This window comes from Alligator mississippiensis, chromosome 3 (genome assembly GCF_030867095.1).
Source record: "Alligator mississippiensis isolate rAllMis1 chromosome 3, rAllMis1, whole genome shotgun sequence".
Lineage (NCBI taxonomy): Eukaryota > Metazoa > Chordata > Crocodylia > Alligatoridae > Alligator > Alligator mississippiensis.
Window position 1 is genome coordinate 38823123 of NC_081826.1, and position 15601 is coordinate 38838723.

Genomic DNA, 15601 nt, shown 5'->3' on the forward strand with positions numbered 1-15601 from the left:
ACCTCAGGATCTACGTATGGAAGTCTGGCGCCTTGCTGCTGCCTCTCTACAACCCCAGTGAGAGACTTGTTGTGCCCCTCACTTAGGAACACTGAGGCAAAGAACTCGTTGAGGAGTTCAGCCTTGTCCCCCCTGTCCATCACCAATTGTTTCTGCCCATTTAGCAGGGGTCCTATTCCTCCCTGGGCCTTCCTTTTACTCCCAATATATCTATAAAACAATTTCTTGTTGTCTTTTACTTGGGTTGCCATCCTCAGCTCCATGGTAGCTTTGGCCCGCCTAACTGCCTCCCTACAAGCACGAGCAGAGGAGGTATATTCATCTTTAGTGATCTCACCCTGTTTCCACTTTTTATGTGCTCCCCTTTTGGCCCTTAGGCTGCCCTGGATTTCTGTGGTCAGCCAGGGAAGCCTCCTGGCCCCTTTCCCTCTTTTGCCTTGCTCGGGGATCGTCTTGCTTTGTGCCTGAAGGATCGTTTCCTTAAGGCACAGCCACCCTTCTTGGGCTCCCATCACTTCAAAACTCCTACTCTGCAGTGCTTCCTTGACTAATTGCCTGAGTGCATTGAGATCAGCTTTCCTAAAGTCTAGCACTTTCACCCTACTAGTTACCTTACCCACTCGCCGTCTTATGTTGAATTCTATTATTAGGTGATCACTGTCTCCCAAATGGCTACCGATCTGGAGGTCCCCTATCATGTCATCCCCTGTTGCCAATACCAGATCCAGTATGGCATTCCCCCTAGTGGGACCATGCACCTCCTGTGTCAGGTGGAGGTCCTGTATACAGGTTAGAAACCTGCGTGAGCGATGGGACCTTGCTGTCTGCGTCTCCCATTAGATGTCCGGGTAGTTTAGGTCCCCCATGACTACTGCCTCTTTAGCTTTTATGGTCTCTGAGAGTTGCCTCAGGAGCCCCGCATCTATTTCTTCCCCTTGGTGTGGGGGTCTGTAGCAGACCCCTACCACCAAATCCCTTTCTCCCTGCCCCCCATGTAGCCTAACCCACAATCCTTCTACTTCCTCAACCTCAGATTCTGTCTTGATGAGGGTTGATGTATATTGCTCACTGACATAAAGTGCAACCCCCCCCCCCTTTCTTCCCCGACCTGTCCTTTCTGTACAATCTATAGCCCTCAATATGTACCGCCCAGTCATGGGATGAATCCCACCAGGTCTCTGTTAGCCCCACTAAGTCATAGGTGTAATTATTTATTACAAGTTTCCTCCCTCTAATACGACTTGGTAAGCAGTTTCTTTAGACATTACAACAGCAACCTTCGGGGGTACTGACTTAAGATCCTCTGCTGGGTGTGTGCGCCAATCATTCCACTGGCACTGTGCCAAGCACATTCCTTATAGGGAAACTGTACCTGGTTAGCCCACCGTACCAATCACAGCACTCACTTTTCCCAGTCACTCTGTAAGCACTCTGTAATTTAATTAATTAGTTCTAGAAAGGCCTAAAGTTATGCTAAGAGTCTGAGCATAACTCAGTTTGCCTGCTACAGGGGCCAAACCAGTCCCCAGCAATGGGGCAAGCATGCCAGTACCAGCAGTCTTTGTATTGTTATTCCTAACAGCATGGGGCCCACTGAAGATAAAACACAGAGAGAGATCAAGAAAGCAGTGAACACTGGGCCACTAACATTATTCATTTTGGAAAGAGAAGAGAAAAGCCTTTATTGAACGTAAACTTGCACAATTTTTTTGTAAGTATTTAATTAAAAAACAAACAAACACCAAAGCAGCAATTCTGCTACATATTTAACTACCTGAACTAATCTACATATCCTGAGGAAAACAATCAGATGACTCAGACATTGTCACATGACCAGAGAATTTTAACCCAGAGAGGAGTGGTCTCCTTTGCCTGAACTTTTTTTTATTTTCAGAAGTTCAAGAGTGTATATTCTAGGCCTGATAGAGCTTAAGGTAAATACTTTTTTCTTGTAGGTCTTACTATATGCTCCTATATTCATTAAAACAAAGATACAAAGAAATAATTATGTGTTTTCAGTGCCACGATTGGTTTTGTTATAAAAAAGTTCATTTTTCAACAACGTAAATGTTTACCATATCTGCAGCCATTTAAACTATGGTGAAAAAATACCAATTGCTCTCTCATTCTCAGGCCCAAATATACTTTTACTACAAATGATGTGTACAGAACCCTACAAAATGTGAACTATGCATTATAATTCAGTATGTAGTGTTAGTCAATAAAGGCAATGCACGTACCTAGGAGATCAATCAACAATCCTGAATACTGAAAGCAAATTAAATTAGTCTTTTGGGGGTTTTTGAGTATATTATCAAATATTTGGAAATCTCTGATAATCTTATTGTTTAATTATATTTTCCAGTACTACTTTGATATTTGCCAGTTTAACCTCATTTGTGATAAATAACATCTAAACAACACTTGGTTTAAGTTTTCTACATTTGTATTTAATTTAAAAATATACAATGAATTTGGGTTTCGAAATGCATTGTCAAAATATAACCTATGTTCATTCTAAGTTTCCAGTATTATTACTGTACTTATTATGTATGCCCATGCTGCCCACATCTTCTTATTTCACCCGTCCCCCCAAAAAGTTAAAATAACTAAGATTTCTTAAGAGAGGGAGAAAAAAAGTCTCAAAGACTTAATTTTTCCAATTCTGAAGAAAAAAGAAAGAAAATCAAATAAAAATAAATGGCAATTTAGGAAGCCCATCTCTATAGCTGTCACTTATTAAGCATTAGCAATATCCTTTCCACATCTTCTAGTTCAATTAACTCACTTATTTTTTCCCATAGCACTTAAAAGGCATTAAACTCTACAAAATCATAAACTGTCTTTTTTTCAATATTGCTCTTTCAGGGTCCATTCATATTTTTTAAATCTACCTCGTACTTTTAAACTTACCTGTTCATAGCCTAGCCACCAAAAAGCCATTTTAACCATTCAGTTGGAAAACTAGGTTCTAAATTTAAGAAATATATTGGTCAATTGTTTTTTCATTGAAACAACTTGAGGTTTAACAGAGACCCCAAAACTTAACTCTGGTTACTCAGCCTGTTTCCGACAGTTTCCAAGCTGATATTTGTAGTTAAGCAGGGGCTTCCTTTTGGGTTGTTTTTGTGAATGCCAAAAACTAGGCTTGATGAACTATCTTCCAGGTAAACTAGCCTCATCTGTGATCAATAACTTGGTTTATTTCAAGTTTTCTACGTTCTATTTAACTTTAAAATGTACAATAAATGTAGGGTTGGAAATGCATTGTCAACAATATAGCTCTCATTGACAGACTCAGTTTGGATCTTCAACTAAAAGGTTAAGAGAATAAGTTAAAAATGCCCACCACACCATTTATTGAGGTATTAATTCAGTGGTTCTCAGGTTCCCAAGACTTCAGGCACTTCTTGGAAAATGCCAACTCTAAGTTTTCACTTGTTTTTTGACTACAGAAAAAGAATATAGCAATTAATCTGTTACACTGAAGGCAGGAAGCCTACAATAGATCCGAGTGTTTTGAACACTATAGATTCCTATTTGAAGTCTCTGGTTTTATCTTGTGTATCATGTTTACATATCTAACAGTGCTAACTTTGCATTACACTGGTGAAGGGACCCCAAGGCACTTCTGGGTGCCACAACACCCTGATTGAGAATCACTGATTCGGCACATCAAGCAAAACAGGAACCTGTTGCATCCTTTGTTTTGTAAAGGTCAGTCTTTATTTATTTATTTTACAGGGGATGCTTAGTTTAGAAGGTATTTACTGCTAGGTTTGGAAAGGAATGTGAAATTAGCCTAAAGCACCCTGACATGTTCATGGACAGTTCTTTTAAAATACTGCTGTCAGCCTTCCTCAGTGACACTATGTCCGCATACTGATCAGGAGAGCAGCAGCATCTATTAACCTTTTAAGGATTGTTTTAATGAGGTAGAATCGATCTGTCTGGTTCTGGCTCAGGAGCTGGACTTTGAAAGAGTTAAAATCAGGACAAGTGATACAGGAAGGGTAGTTCTTTTTATTTTGCAGTTGACTTTATTCTGTTGTAAGGGTCTTTCCAGTGTTATGAAATGGGTATCAATACAGTCCTACTGTCCAGTCTAATAATGTATTAAAACCTGAGGGGTTGGTTAATTTATTTCATCCTCCTCCAGGAAAATAACCGTTTCCCTGCCAGGATGCTCTTTCATCCATTAAAAGGCAGCAGAGAGTCTCCTCAATAGTATAAATGGATTACCATATTATTTCCCTTTATAAAAAAATATGCCCTATGCTTTACACTTGTAAGGCTTTAAACCGAATGTCCTTCAGCTCCCTCCGGTTGCTGCCTGTCGGAGTCCACCTCACTCCCCGCCTGGGACCCCAGAGCCTTATTAAAGTCCTGGTTTCATAGGCAGGGAAAATAGAAAGCGGGAGCGAACTTGCCAAACTTGAACGTGTTTGCTTTAACTTCAAAATTATCTCCGAGCCGCTCCCTCTCTCTCTGGAGCCTCTCTCTGTTTCCATGAAACACATCAAGACTTTTCATGCGTATCCCCCCCCATCGCGGGTTTGACGTTGACCTCCAGAGGGAAGGAAGATGGGGGCGGATATCCTAAGACTAAACTAAAACGCTGAAGGATAACGCAGCTTGACCCTTCCCTCGCCGAGGGAGGAGAGGCGCGGAAGAACTAAGCAATGGGGCAGGGCGCAAAGCCGGGGCTGCCCCTGACCCGCGCCCGGAGAAGGGCTCGCTCTGCGCTGCGCTGCGCAGGCGGGACGGGACGGGAGGCGCCCGCACGCCCTAGCGCTGCATCCCGACTAGCCTGTAGCCAAGGCTAGTGCCGGCGAGTGCCGAGCCCGAGCGCAGGGCCGGGCCTGGAGCACGTGGGCTGAGCACGGGGGGAGCTTTGACGCCTGGGGCGCGGGGCCGGGCCCCGGAGTGGCGGGAAGGAGACGGGGACACCACGCGAGGCCGGAGGAGCCGGGCAGGGCGCGGGGACGAAGCCGCAGGGGGCGCCCCGCCCCGCCCCACCCCGCCCCGGGCCCGGCCCCGCCCCCCGGCGCCGAGCTGAGGAGGGAAGCAGCAGTTGATAAAGGCGGGCACTTGAAACCCAAGCGAGGGAAAGTTGTTGCTGCTGCTGCCGCCGGGCGGAGGGAAGCGGCTCCTTACTAGGGCAACCGGCCGCGCTGGAGGCGGCAGAGCCCGGGCCGGCGGGGAGCAGCCCCTGAGGCGGCCGCGGGACCGGGGCGCTCCTCGCTGGGCTGCCCCTTGCCCTAGGTGTTTCTCCTCAGGCGCTTGTGCGAGCCCGTGGCCCGCCCCGGCTCCTGGGGGCTAGACCTTGCCAGTGCCCCCTTTAAGCTGGAGCCCTCGTGGGCTTAGGTCCCCCTGCCCCATCTCCTGCCTTGTGAAACAGCTGGGTAAGTGATGCCAAAGCCACGGGGCATCCCGACTGGCGCATCTCCTCTCCTTTCCTCTCCTCTCCCCTGACGGGCGATGGATGGGCGCCTCCAGCGAAACCCTGTTTGCTGCAGGGAGAAGGCTGGTGCCGTGGGGGGGCCGGGGCACTGCCCTGCCTTGTACCAGGAGGCTTGTCTGCTCTGTCCCTTTGCTCCAACGGGCAGGAGCCCCGAGCAACCTGGAGAGCGCCGAGTCTGATGCAAGGATTGTTCTCTCCTTGTTCTTATTGGCTCGCCTGAAGCTAGTGGCAGAGTTTGGTTCAAGGACCCAGTTGTTTCTAATGGTTTTTGTTGGAGAGGAGTTGAAGACTGTGGGGGGAATTTAATAGCAGCCTTCAGCTGCCTGGAGGGTGGCTACAAAGAGGATGGAGCTGGACTGTTCTCAGCGATGGCAAATAATGGGGCAAGGAGCAGCGGTCTCAAGCGGCAGCAAGGGAGGCTTAGATTAGATATGAGGGAAAACCTTCTCATTGGAAGGGGAGTAAAACACTGGAACAGGTTACCCAGAGCGGCGGTGGAAGCTCTGTCCTTGGAAGGTTTTTAAGACCTGGCTAGACAAAGCCTTGGCTTGGATGATCTAGTTGTCTGACCCCTGCTCAAAGCAGGGCCATCACCTAGGTGTTAACATTCGGGTCCCTTCCAACCCTAATGTTCTATGGTTCGATGTTGTACCTGCCCAGTCCTGCCCTGGCAGGCACAGATACAAGCTCTGTGAGCAAATGGATGTTTTATAAAAACAAAAAACCCTAATCAGGATTCAAAGCTTAATGCAGGTAAATTTTCCAAACAGTCACCAATGCCATTTGCCTATCAAGTATTTGTGTGTGTTTTCTAGTACAGCACTTTCTAGTATTCCTGGAATCTCTCCTGGCTATCAGTCTGATCCAATACCCACTGAAGTAGCAAAAGATTTATTTATTTTCCTCAAGTTTTAGGTATGGCTTCATGTTTCTTTGCTTGAAAGCTTTATTTTTTTTCAACAAGGTCTCTGGATTTAAAAATATTAAGATGAAAAGAAATAAGCTATTTATAGTCGACTCAAAATATTGGTGCTTTTATTGATTTCCTCCTCCCCCACACACACTTTTGAAACTGATCATACAGGTAGTATTAATCTGAATCTTTAACTTTATGATTTGAAAAGGTGTGGTGATGGTGATAGTAACAGCAGCAACTTAAACATCGCTGTACGTTTAAGATAAATATGCTGCTGTGGTTCCAGACAGATCTAGCCAGGGACACTACGAGATTTTTGCCTTCTGTCTAAAGAAGGGAAATTAACCAATACAAACAAACAAACAAACCAAAAAATGCACAGCCTTCCTCTCAGAATTCTCTTCCACTGCAGATCTTGATTCCCAGGGCATTGTCTGGCTTGGGATGGGAAAAAGGAGTGCCTGCTGAAGTGAACAGCAACTTTGAGGGGCAAAAGCAGAGTATTGCCCTGCATGTTATAATGCAAAAAAATTCACCTTCAGCCTCTACTTGCACAAGAACATCTGAATGCTAGTCCAAATTCTGTGTTCAGAAATGGATTCATGTCCATTTTTCTGCTGCTATTCTTTTGACCTTATATTTATGTTCATTTATTATTTTATAGGCAAAAGACTACCTACCCAATTGGTCTTCGGTATTTCTCCTCATGATTTCCCACTACGCTGTGTCTGTCTTATCCTTCTCTCTACCAAAAAGTGTGTGTGTGTGGTGAGATCTGTTTACTATAGGGAAAACTTCTCCCTTCTTGTGGACTCGCCATCACTGGGTAATTATTCTAATACCCCTAAGCCATCAAAGTATAACCTCATTTAGCAGATGTACTGCACTAACCTTGTTCCTTGCAATGGAGAACAAACTGTCTCAGGATCCTTGAACCACTGAAGACCACCTACTCTGGTATGTGGCCTTATGAATATTTTTGTTGGTTCTAAAATACCAACGACTGTTTCCAGGGGCATCTCCCAAACTGTCAAGATTAGGGACCAGTATTGTATAGTCAAAGTTTTGAGTCAAACTTTCCAAAAGCATATAACGCTTTTGTATTGTAGTGGCTCTAGTGTCTCTTGAAATACTGTTCCTCATAAAGTTGTATTATTCTGAATCTGTTTACTTGTCTACTGAGTCTTGTGCTTGCGAAGTAGTAAACTGATCTGTGTTCCTGTCTTGACCTAGCATCGTGGAGAAGATCCCTCTTCATATCTGAATGGAAACAGTGATCAGTCTGCATTCTTTTCTGGTGTTTATAACTTGCATGAGTGAACCACCGATCTTATCTTTCAGAGAAAAGCCATATAAGTTCCTATAGAACTGCTGCTGTTTCTTTCATTGTCAAAAATAAAATATGCTTCTTGCCAGGGGAAAGGAGAGGGGTAAAAGGAGCAAGGGATGTAGGGAGACATATTGCCATTGAGTTGAGCATCTTTCAGTCCATACCCTAGAAAGGAAGTGAGTTGTCCCAAAGCTTCCACAAGCACTGGGTATGGGGTTGTATTACTTTCAACTATGAATAGAACTGAGCATAAATATTTGGTGATTACTATACATTTGTAAAGAAGTGAAGTATAGTTACATGGTTGGTTGTTGTCCTTTGAGCTGGAATTCCAAGGGTTTATCCATATCCAAGGGTTGATCAGTTCATGAGTAGAAATGCTGGAAGTTGGCCAACTCGCTGGTTTCAGTGACTAATTGAAGGGAGCAGTGGTAGTTAATTTAATGCTTTCTTTCTACTCTTTCTTTAAACACATGCCTTTTTCTTCTCCCATTTTTAATGAACTAACCCATTAGTTCTCAAGACCCAAACTGTCAGAAAGCTGAAGGACTGGAAAGTGTACATATGGGTGAAAACCTGATTCTGTTGTAATGAAGGGTCTCAAAGACTGGCTTTCAAAAATCATTTTATCATTGACTTCAGTGGGGCCAAGGTTTCACCTGCAGTGTCCATGATCTCATTGAAAGCATCCTTCATGGAAGAAGAATAGCAGATCAGCTAGCTAATTGGATATGTGTTTTCACTTTTCATTTAATCTAGGTTGTGCCTTTTAGCTGTTGATCCTGGTTACATAACTGATGTTAAGCTTTTGCCACCAACTTTTCTAAATATCTATAATGCATGATCATATTGGTCAATGAACATTTCTTCCATTAAGATGCAATTGATTTTTCTTTTCCTGTGGCTACTATTGATAGTTAAATAAGTTTGCATAGAAAAACAACAGTTACCCTTTAGGTATAATAAATTATATCAATTGGTAACTACATTAAAATATTAATAATGACTTAGTCCAGAAAGAAAAATAGTGTCTTGACTTTACAGGACTGGAAAAATTCCAAGAAGATGTCAGAAAGCCATTCCCTGCTGACTACTCTTAAAAGAAGCCGGATGACCTCTCCCAGCAACAATATCAAATATTCCTGTTTTAAAGACTCCTACTCCACTTCCATCTTTCAAGACAGTGGATACAATGAATCATTAAAAGACCCTTGCTTAGATCATCCTGATGTAGAACATAAAGAAGCGTTTTCGTTGCTACAAGAATGTTCTGAGTATTCACACCCTAGTTTAGTGATTCCTGTATTGTCTTCCACTGAAATTGAAAAGAACTCTACATTCTTATCAGAAAGAAGAAAAGCAAATCTTAGTGTAGATTTTTTTGAAACTCCTAAAGCAAGTAAAAAAGACCCATCACTGTGCAGGAGACTGCTTCTGTCTAAAACTGCTTCAGATAATACTTTAGGGTGCTTTGAAAGACAAGCCAATTCTTCATGGAATAGCAGGAAAAAAACTTTATCTCATAGTCTCTCTTTTGAAGATGGGCTTGCAAAAAGTGTTTCAGATTCTCCAAGAGATAAAAATTATAAACCTCTAGCTACTAGCACCTTAAAAACTGAGGAGTCTAGCCCTAGTTGTCAAAAATGGAGACTTGCTTTTTCACAGCAAAGGACTTCTACTGTAGATGATTCCAAATGTAAAAACAGCTTGGTGCCAGAACCTGAATGTCTATCGCCAATTCAATGTAATGCTTCTAAAGAGACTACTGTTGGAAAGACTCCTAATGAATTAATTGATAGTGCCCTCACAAGCAGTAGTAATGAAAGTACTTCTATGCAGTTGCTTAAAACACCTACTTGTATGTTGTCTTGGGTAAATGAGAATAAATTTTTGACCCCAGTCAACAACCTCCTAGCCAATTTTAAGCTTAATTTATCTGATATACCTACTCCCCCTGTTAAAGTGGTAAGTGACCTGGACCTTTCAACACCTGAAGATAGTGGGTACAATTCACTTAGCTTGGATAAAACGGAAGATTCCTTGTCTCATCAAGAGGGATCTTTCCAAGAACTCTTTCAAAATCATAAAGAAACTCCCAAAATTCTTGATATTAACAGAAAGCTAAGAAAACTAGACCAATTCAGAAGACTATCCACCCTTCAGGAAAGGGGCTCACACTCTGAGACGGAGGAAGACAATGATATCACTCTAAATAATTCAGAATATGAATTAAAAATAAGAGAAACTGTCAACAAAGAAAGTGGCTTGGTTTTTGATGAAGAGAACAGTGGAAATTTGTTTGTAAAACTTGGGGATTTATCAAGAACCCCAGCTTTACAAGTAATCCAGGAAATCTGCATTCAAAGACAAAAGAGAAGTTCACAGCAAAATGAATGTTTGGAAAATGCTTATGGGGCTGAAATGTCTGTATTGGACTATATTCTTGCTGGACTTATAGGCAAGAAAATGGGCCTTGAAAAATTAGATATTTTAACAGAATTAAAATACAGAGATTTGAAGCATGTTCTTGCAATAGTTTTAGAGGCTTTGACTGTGGAGAACCTGTGCAGGTAAGAAGGAAAGAGAGACATAAATTGTATTTTAAAAGTTGCTTTTCTGCATATTAGTTAAGACCCAGGGCTGCCTTTTTTATTTTTATTTATTTATTTATTTTTGTCAGAGCACTAACAATCTATTAATGATGTGTAGATGTGACAAGGATTGTCACTGGTACCTAGCCTCTTCTTTCTATCTAATTTTAGACCAGGAATGCTCAACCACTGGCTTGCAGGTCAGATCCCAGTGGGTCCAGAAGTTTGTTGGCTGGGAAGTGGTGGCTCTCCTCCCCTGCTGCCAAATTTCTGGACTCGTGTTGCGGACCCTGCATGCTGGATTGGCTGCACAATCCCAGTGTGCAAGGCCAGGTGGTGGGGCCAGGTCCCATGGCCCAATCTCTGTGCCTGGGGCAGGGAGTGGGTGGTGCCAGGGCCCTGTCCCAGTCCTGTTACACAAGGTTCAGTTTGGTCTGTCAACAACCTCATGCCATGGGGCCAAAAGCTTGAGGACCACTGTTATAGACTTATTCACAACAAAATACTGGCATCTTCAGTGAAAATATTAATACATGTTGAGCTCTGTTTCCCATACACCAATCTATGATTCTATTCTATCTGAGCAACTGCAAATTTAAAACTTACTAAAAACTCTCTAAATCAGGAAATAGATTTATTTATTTATTTATTTATTTGCAATAAAAAGAGCAACACTGGGAGCATCTACATGTGTAATCAATGCAACACAATTAACTCTGGAGCCCTTTGAGCCAGAGGAAACTTCTCCTGGGTGCAGTGTTTACATATGAGCCCAGGACAACAGCAGTTTGAGCTGGAGTGGAGTGGACCCCCAGCTGGCTGGGCTGACCAGGCACAATTTATGCCTGCAATCAGTGTCCACACATGTTTCAGTGCAGTAAATTATTCTGCCATAAGATAGTATTATCCCTGGCAGTACTATTTTATGGCGGAGTTAATTTACTTCACTGTAGTACTGGTGCATGTGTAAATGATGAAGCTTTACTGTGGAATTAATTTGTCTACTCCACTGTAAAGCACATGTACATATGCACCCACTATAACACTTAATACATACTCTAAAAATATTATGTCTTGTTTTTTAATCCCTCAAAAGCCTAAGATTCTTTAAATCACTTAAAAAAATGAAGACCAAAATGGTGATTTCCTAATATAAAAACAACTTTTATTATGTCATTGGGATAGTTTTAGAAAAGAAAATGGCATTATGAGTGAAATCTTGGCTCCAACTGGAATCTGTAAGGATTGTCACTGATTTCAGCGGGAACAAGATTTCCTTAATGTTATTAAAAAGAAGTAATAAATCTTACACTTGGTTAGGGAAATGGATGAAAGTTGTTCTGAGAGAGAAAGTATGCAGCTTTGTAATTAGCTAATATAGTTTGCAATCTGCTTGCTCCTAAATAAATGTATGGCCATCTAAAAATGTAAATTATTTAGGGAAAGGAAAATACGTTCTGTGTTGCTGTAAGTTGATCTACAGAAATGCTATGGTACTATAATAAAATAGTCAGGTAGACTTCTGTATCTGATTCTACATGATGCAGAAGAACATGTGAGGTGATACTATGTTTAAACCAAATCTGCAATCTTATCTCTGCTTAGCAGAATATTGCAGTATAATGTTTTTAAGGTAAGTTAGAATGATAAGTGGTTAGTTTCCATATTATGATCTTATTGTGCCACATGTAGAAACAGAAGCTTGATTTGGAAGGGGCATGATGATGATAACTTTTTGTTTCAGCATTTGGAAAGTAAGCAAAAACTGGCGTGAAATTGTTGTTCAAGATAAAAATGCATATCAGAGGAGAAAATTGTACATAAAACAACAGAAGGCAGAAGCTGGGGTAATGTATTTCCCCAAAGTAGTATTTATTTATTTATTTATTTATTTATTTATGAGACTTGAGCAGGGGGTTGTGAACAGGGAAGAGAATGAAGATCTTATCAAGTTGCAGTAATATTTCAGCTTATAGTAAGAGTTAATTTTTTTCCAGTACCTATGATGGGATGTACACACAGTCATGTGAGAGTGTTCAAGATGTTTTATGTTTTTCTGTTTCTGTTTCTTTTCAAACAATACCATACATCAAGCACTGTGTATAAACATGTATTTGAGGACAGTTCTGTTAAGTCTAAAATAGTAACCAAGTAAAGTCTGGGGCCCAAACCTCACTTCCACTTAGACCCCATCCTTTCTTCCATTTCACTTGCTGCTTGTGGTCTTGTAAAATGCAAACTTTGACTTCTTCCCATATGTTTTACTTCATGGCTTAACTTGCCTCTAGGATAGGTTTTACTGACAAGATGTGCATGTGACAAGACTGTCATGCCTTTTAAGATGCTTACTATTTTGATATCTGTTCTACTTGAGAATCTGAGGAGCTGTAAGGAGACATTGTCTTTGAAATGGTAAAGGAGAGTTAATTTGTTCACCCCAAAGTAAAATGAGGGGGCTCTCTGTCTCAACCATGTTTATTGGCATTTACACAATGGTGCTTTAAGGCAGCTACATTTACCAAATTACAGCAGTGAGACGTGTATAGAGTAGGAGTGAGTGGGCCAGGTATTTATTGACCACAATGTTTCCTTCAAGAGTTATCTTTTGTCTACCTCTTCATCAAGTAAAAAATTTCTTTTTACTTAGAGAAATCTGCACCATGTGGTATTTTGTACCTTGCAGGGGGGAGGGAAGAAAAAATAGTTCTGAAACCTAGAATTATTCCAAAATATGCATTAAATAAAACCCTGATTATTTTTTCACTCTATAGAAACCTAATATCCTTCTTAATGATCATTATCTTTAAAAGGGATGCCTCTTGAATGTTGAAGATGCTGCGACAAGATTTAATATTCTAAGCAGATCTGCTCTAAGACCTGTACAAGCTCAAGCCAAAACTGCTTTATTTCAAACCCCACCTTGTTGCATCGAGCCGGTGATAGCTACAAGATGCAGTTCTGTTTCATCGTCAACTAGTAAACAGGAAGAATATTTTAAGGTAAGAAATTTTCAGTTGCTAGAACTGGAAAGGAAGATTTCTTAAGATACAGGTACTGTGGGAACTAAACGCTGTATGTGCGTTAATTTCCAACCTCCTCCCCACCCATCTTGCTACAGGTTGCCAGAAGTCTTTTTACCGATGAAGCTTTAAAACCCTGTCCAAGATGTCAGCACCCTGCTAAATATCAGCCTTTAAAGAAACGGGGACTATGTAGCCGAGAGACCTGTGCATTTGACTTTTGTATAGTATGTTTATGTGCCTTTCATGGATCAAAAGAATGCTGTAAAACATCTGCAAAGTGGCAAAATAAAAAAGATGCTCTGCCAGGAAGTGCCCAAAGCAAGAGAAATTTAAAACGACTCTAAATTTTCCTTTCCTCATCAATTCCTAATCTTGTATATATTTTTATTAATTGCACATAGTTTAGAAGTATTATTCAATGTCATTTTGCCCATTAATCAAGCTGCTGATTTCTCATGTATATATCTTAATCTAACTTAGTGTGGTTTTTGACAAATTTTTGAAAAAAAGTGAGAATTTTTAACTGTTTTATGTCTTGTTTTACCTGTGATGTAGCCAGACACTTCCAACAGCTTAATTTTCCAATAAAGTACTTTCAATATAGTCTTCAATAATTTAACTCACAATATCACTTTAATATTTAAAATTGTAATTCTTGTCTCAATGACAAATTAAAGAGTGATTCCTTTTTAAATATTACCTTTCTTTTAGTGTTGTTTTTTTTAAGACCTCTGAGAGAGAGCTGATGTCTTTAAAACCATGCTGTGATCAGACACCAGATGTAATGCAACTAAGGACATCTGTGTTGCCTTCATGCTGTGCCTGGAAACCCTGCTATTAAGCATGCCCCACCTACTCACACCTATACCACACATTAAAAAATGAGGCCATGTAGCAGCCTTAGCTTTTTTTTTTTTAGGTTCTCTGTGTCAAGCATGTTTATTAGCATACACACAGTGCTGCTATAAGGCAGCTACATTACTGAATCACAGTAGTGAGGCATACACAGAGTAGGAGTGAGTGGGCTGGGCATTCTTCACCATAGTGTTTCATGGCCTAGGTTAGATATGGAGGCCAGGGAAAACCATTAGGATAAACTTAATCTTCTACAACACTGGGAGACAACCTCTTTGGCAGGTGTGCCACAAATTAGTCCTGCACTCTCCCTGGGTGCAACTTTGTTCCCCTTCACCTGGCCTTTCTGCTTCCTGCCTTTTGTCCTCTCTGCCCAGTCATAGGAAGGTAGAGCAGAAACCTCACAAGGTCATCTAGTCCAGCCGCCTCCTCAAAGCAGGATCATCTTGGACTAAACCATCCCAGCTAATTGTCTTTCTAACCTGCTCTTGAAATCTTCCCATGATGGAGATTCTCATTTCTCTAAATAGCCTTTTCCAATGTTTGACTATTCTCATAGTCAGAAAATTTCTCCTGATCTCCAACCTAAATTTCCCTGACCGAATCTCAAGGCCATTGCTCCCAGTCCTGTCCCCTACAGCCACTGAGAAGCTCATCTCCATCCTCTCTGTAATTGCCCTTTAGGTATTTGAGGAATGTTATCAAACCTCAACCTCCCACATTGGTCTTCTCTTCTCCAGACTAAATAACACTAGTTCTTTCAGACTTTCTTCATAAGTCATAGTTCCCAGGCCCCTAATCATTTTTGTTCTGTACTGCATCATTTCCAATCTGCCACATCCTTCTTGAAGTGCAGGGTCTGGTCCCAAACTGGACACACGACTCCAGGTGAGGCCTCACCAGTGCTGAATACAGTAGAAAAATCGTGTCCCTAGATTTGCGACTCCTATTAATATAACCCAGTATGCTGTTGGCTTCTTTTTTTATAATAAGCTCATGTAGAATTCAGCGCACCATGTCCCTTGTTGCATTTCAGTTGTTAAAGATTAATGTGCTGTTGTGAAGTGTTGTAATAAGGGTGTACTTGATGTTGATGTGACTTAGATCAGGGTTTCAATACACTTTTACACCACCAGTACCTGATGATCAGGGATCCAGACTTTCTGTTTTCCATGGAAAAATGTGGATTTTTTCCTTTAAAGGAGAAAAACCTGGGAAACTGCAGGCTTCCACTTGCAGGCTGATAGAGTTCCAGCCTACAGGGGGCTGCTTGAGGCTGGGGGGAGTAGGAGGGCGATCAGACACAGGTGGTACCGTGTGCATGTCCACGTGCATACGTGTGTGGCTGGCAATAAGTCAGGCAGCATGGTGGAGAGCAACTCCCACAGTTCTCTGCAGGTAAGTCTATGGTAGGGGCATAGG

The 15601-nt window shown here is 41.6% G+C and overlaps 1 protein-coding gene across 2 annotated transcripts; it reads left to right on the forward strand.

Annotated features, from left to right (window-relative positions):
- The first annotated feature begins 1265 nt into the window (after positions 1-1265).
- FBXO43 (F-box protein 43) lies at positions 1266-13975 on the forward strand. 2 transcript variants are annotated; one of them, XM_059723844.1, is made up of 6 exons: positions 1266-1934; positions 3616-3717; positions 8755-10280; positions 12046-12148; positions 13112-13300; positions 13420-13975. In XM_059723844.1, the coding sequence occupies exons 3-6, from the start codon at positions 8776-8778 to the stop codon at positions 13666-13668; spliced, it is 2046 nt and encodes a 681-aa protein (XP_059579827.1). In that variant the 5' UTR covers positions 1266-1934; positions 3616-3717; positions 8755-8775; the 3' UTR covers positions 13669-13975. The 2 variants fall into 2 exon arrangements, with proteins under 2 accessions (XP_059579827.1, XP_006263661.1); XM_006263599.4 differs by lacking the exons at positions 1266-1934; positions 3616-3717 and adding an exon at positions 5038-5405.
- The last annotated feature ends 1626 nt before the right edge of the window (positions 13976-15601 follow it).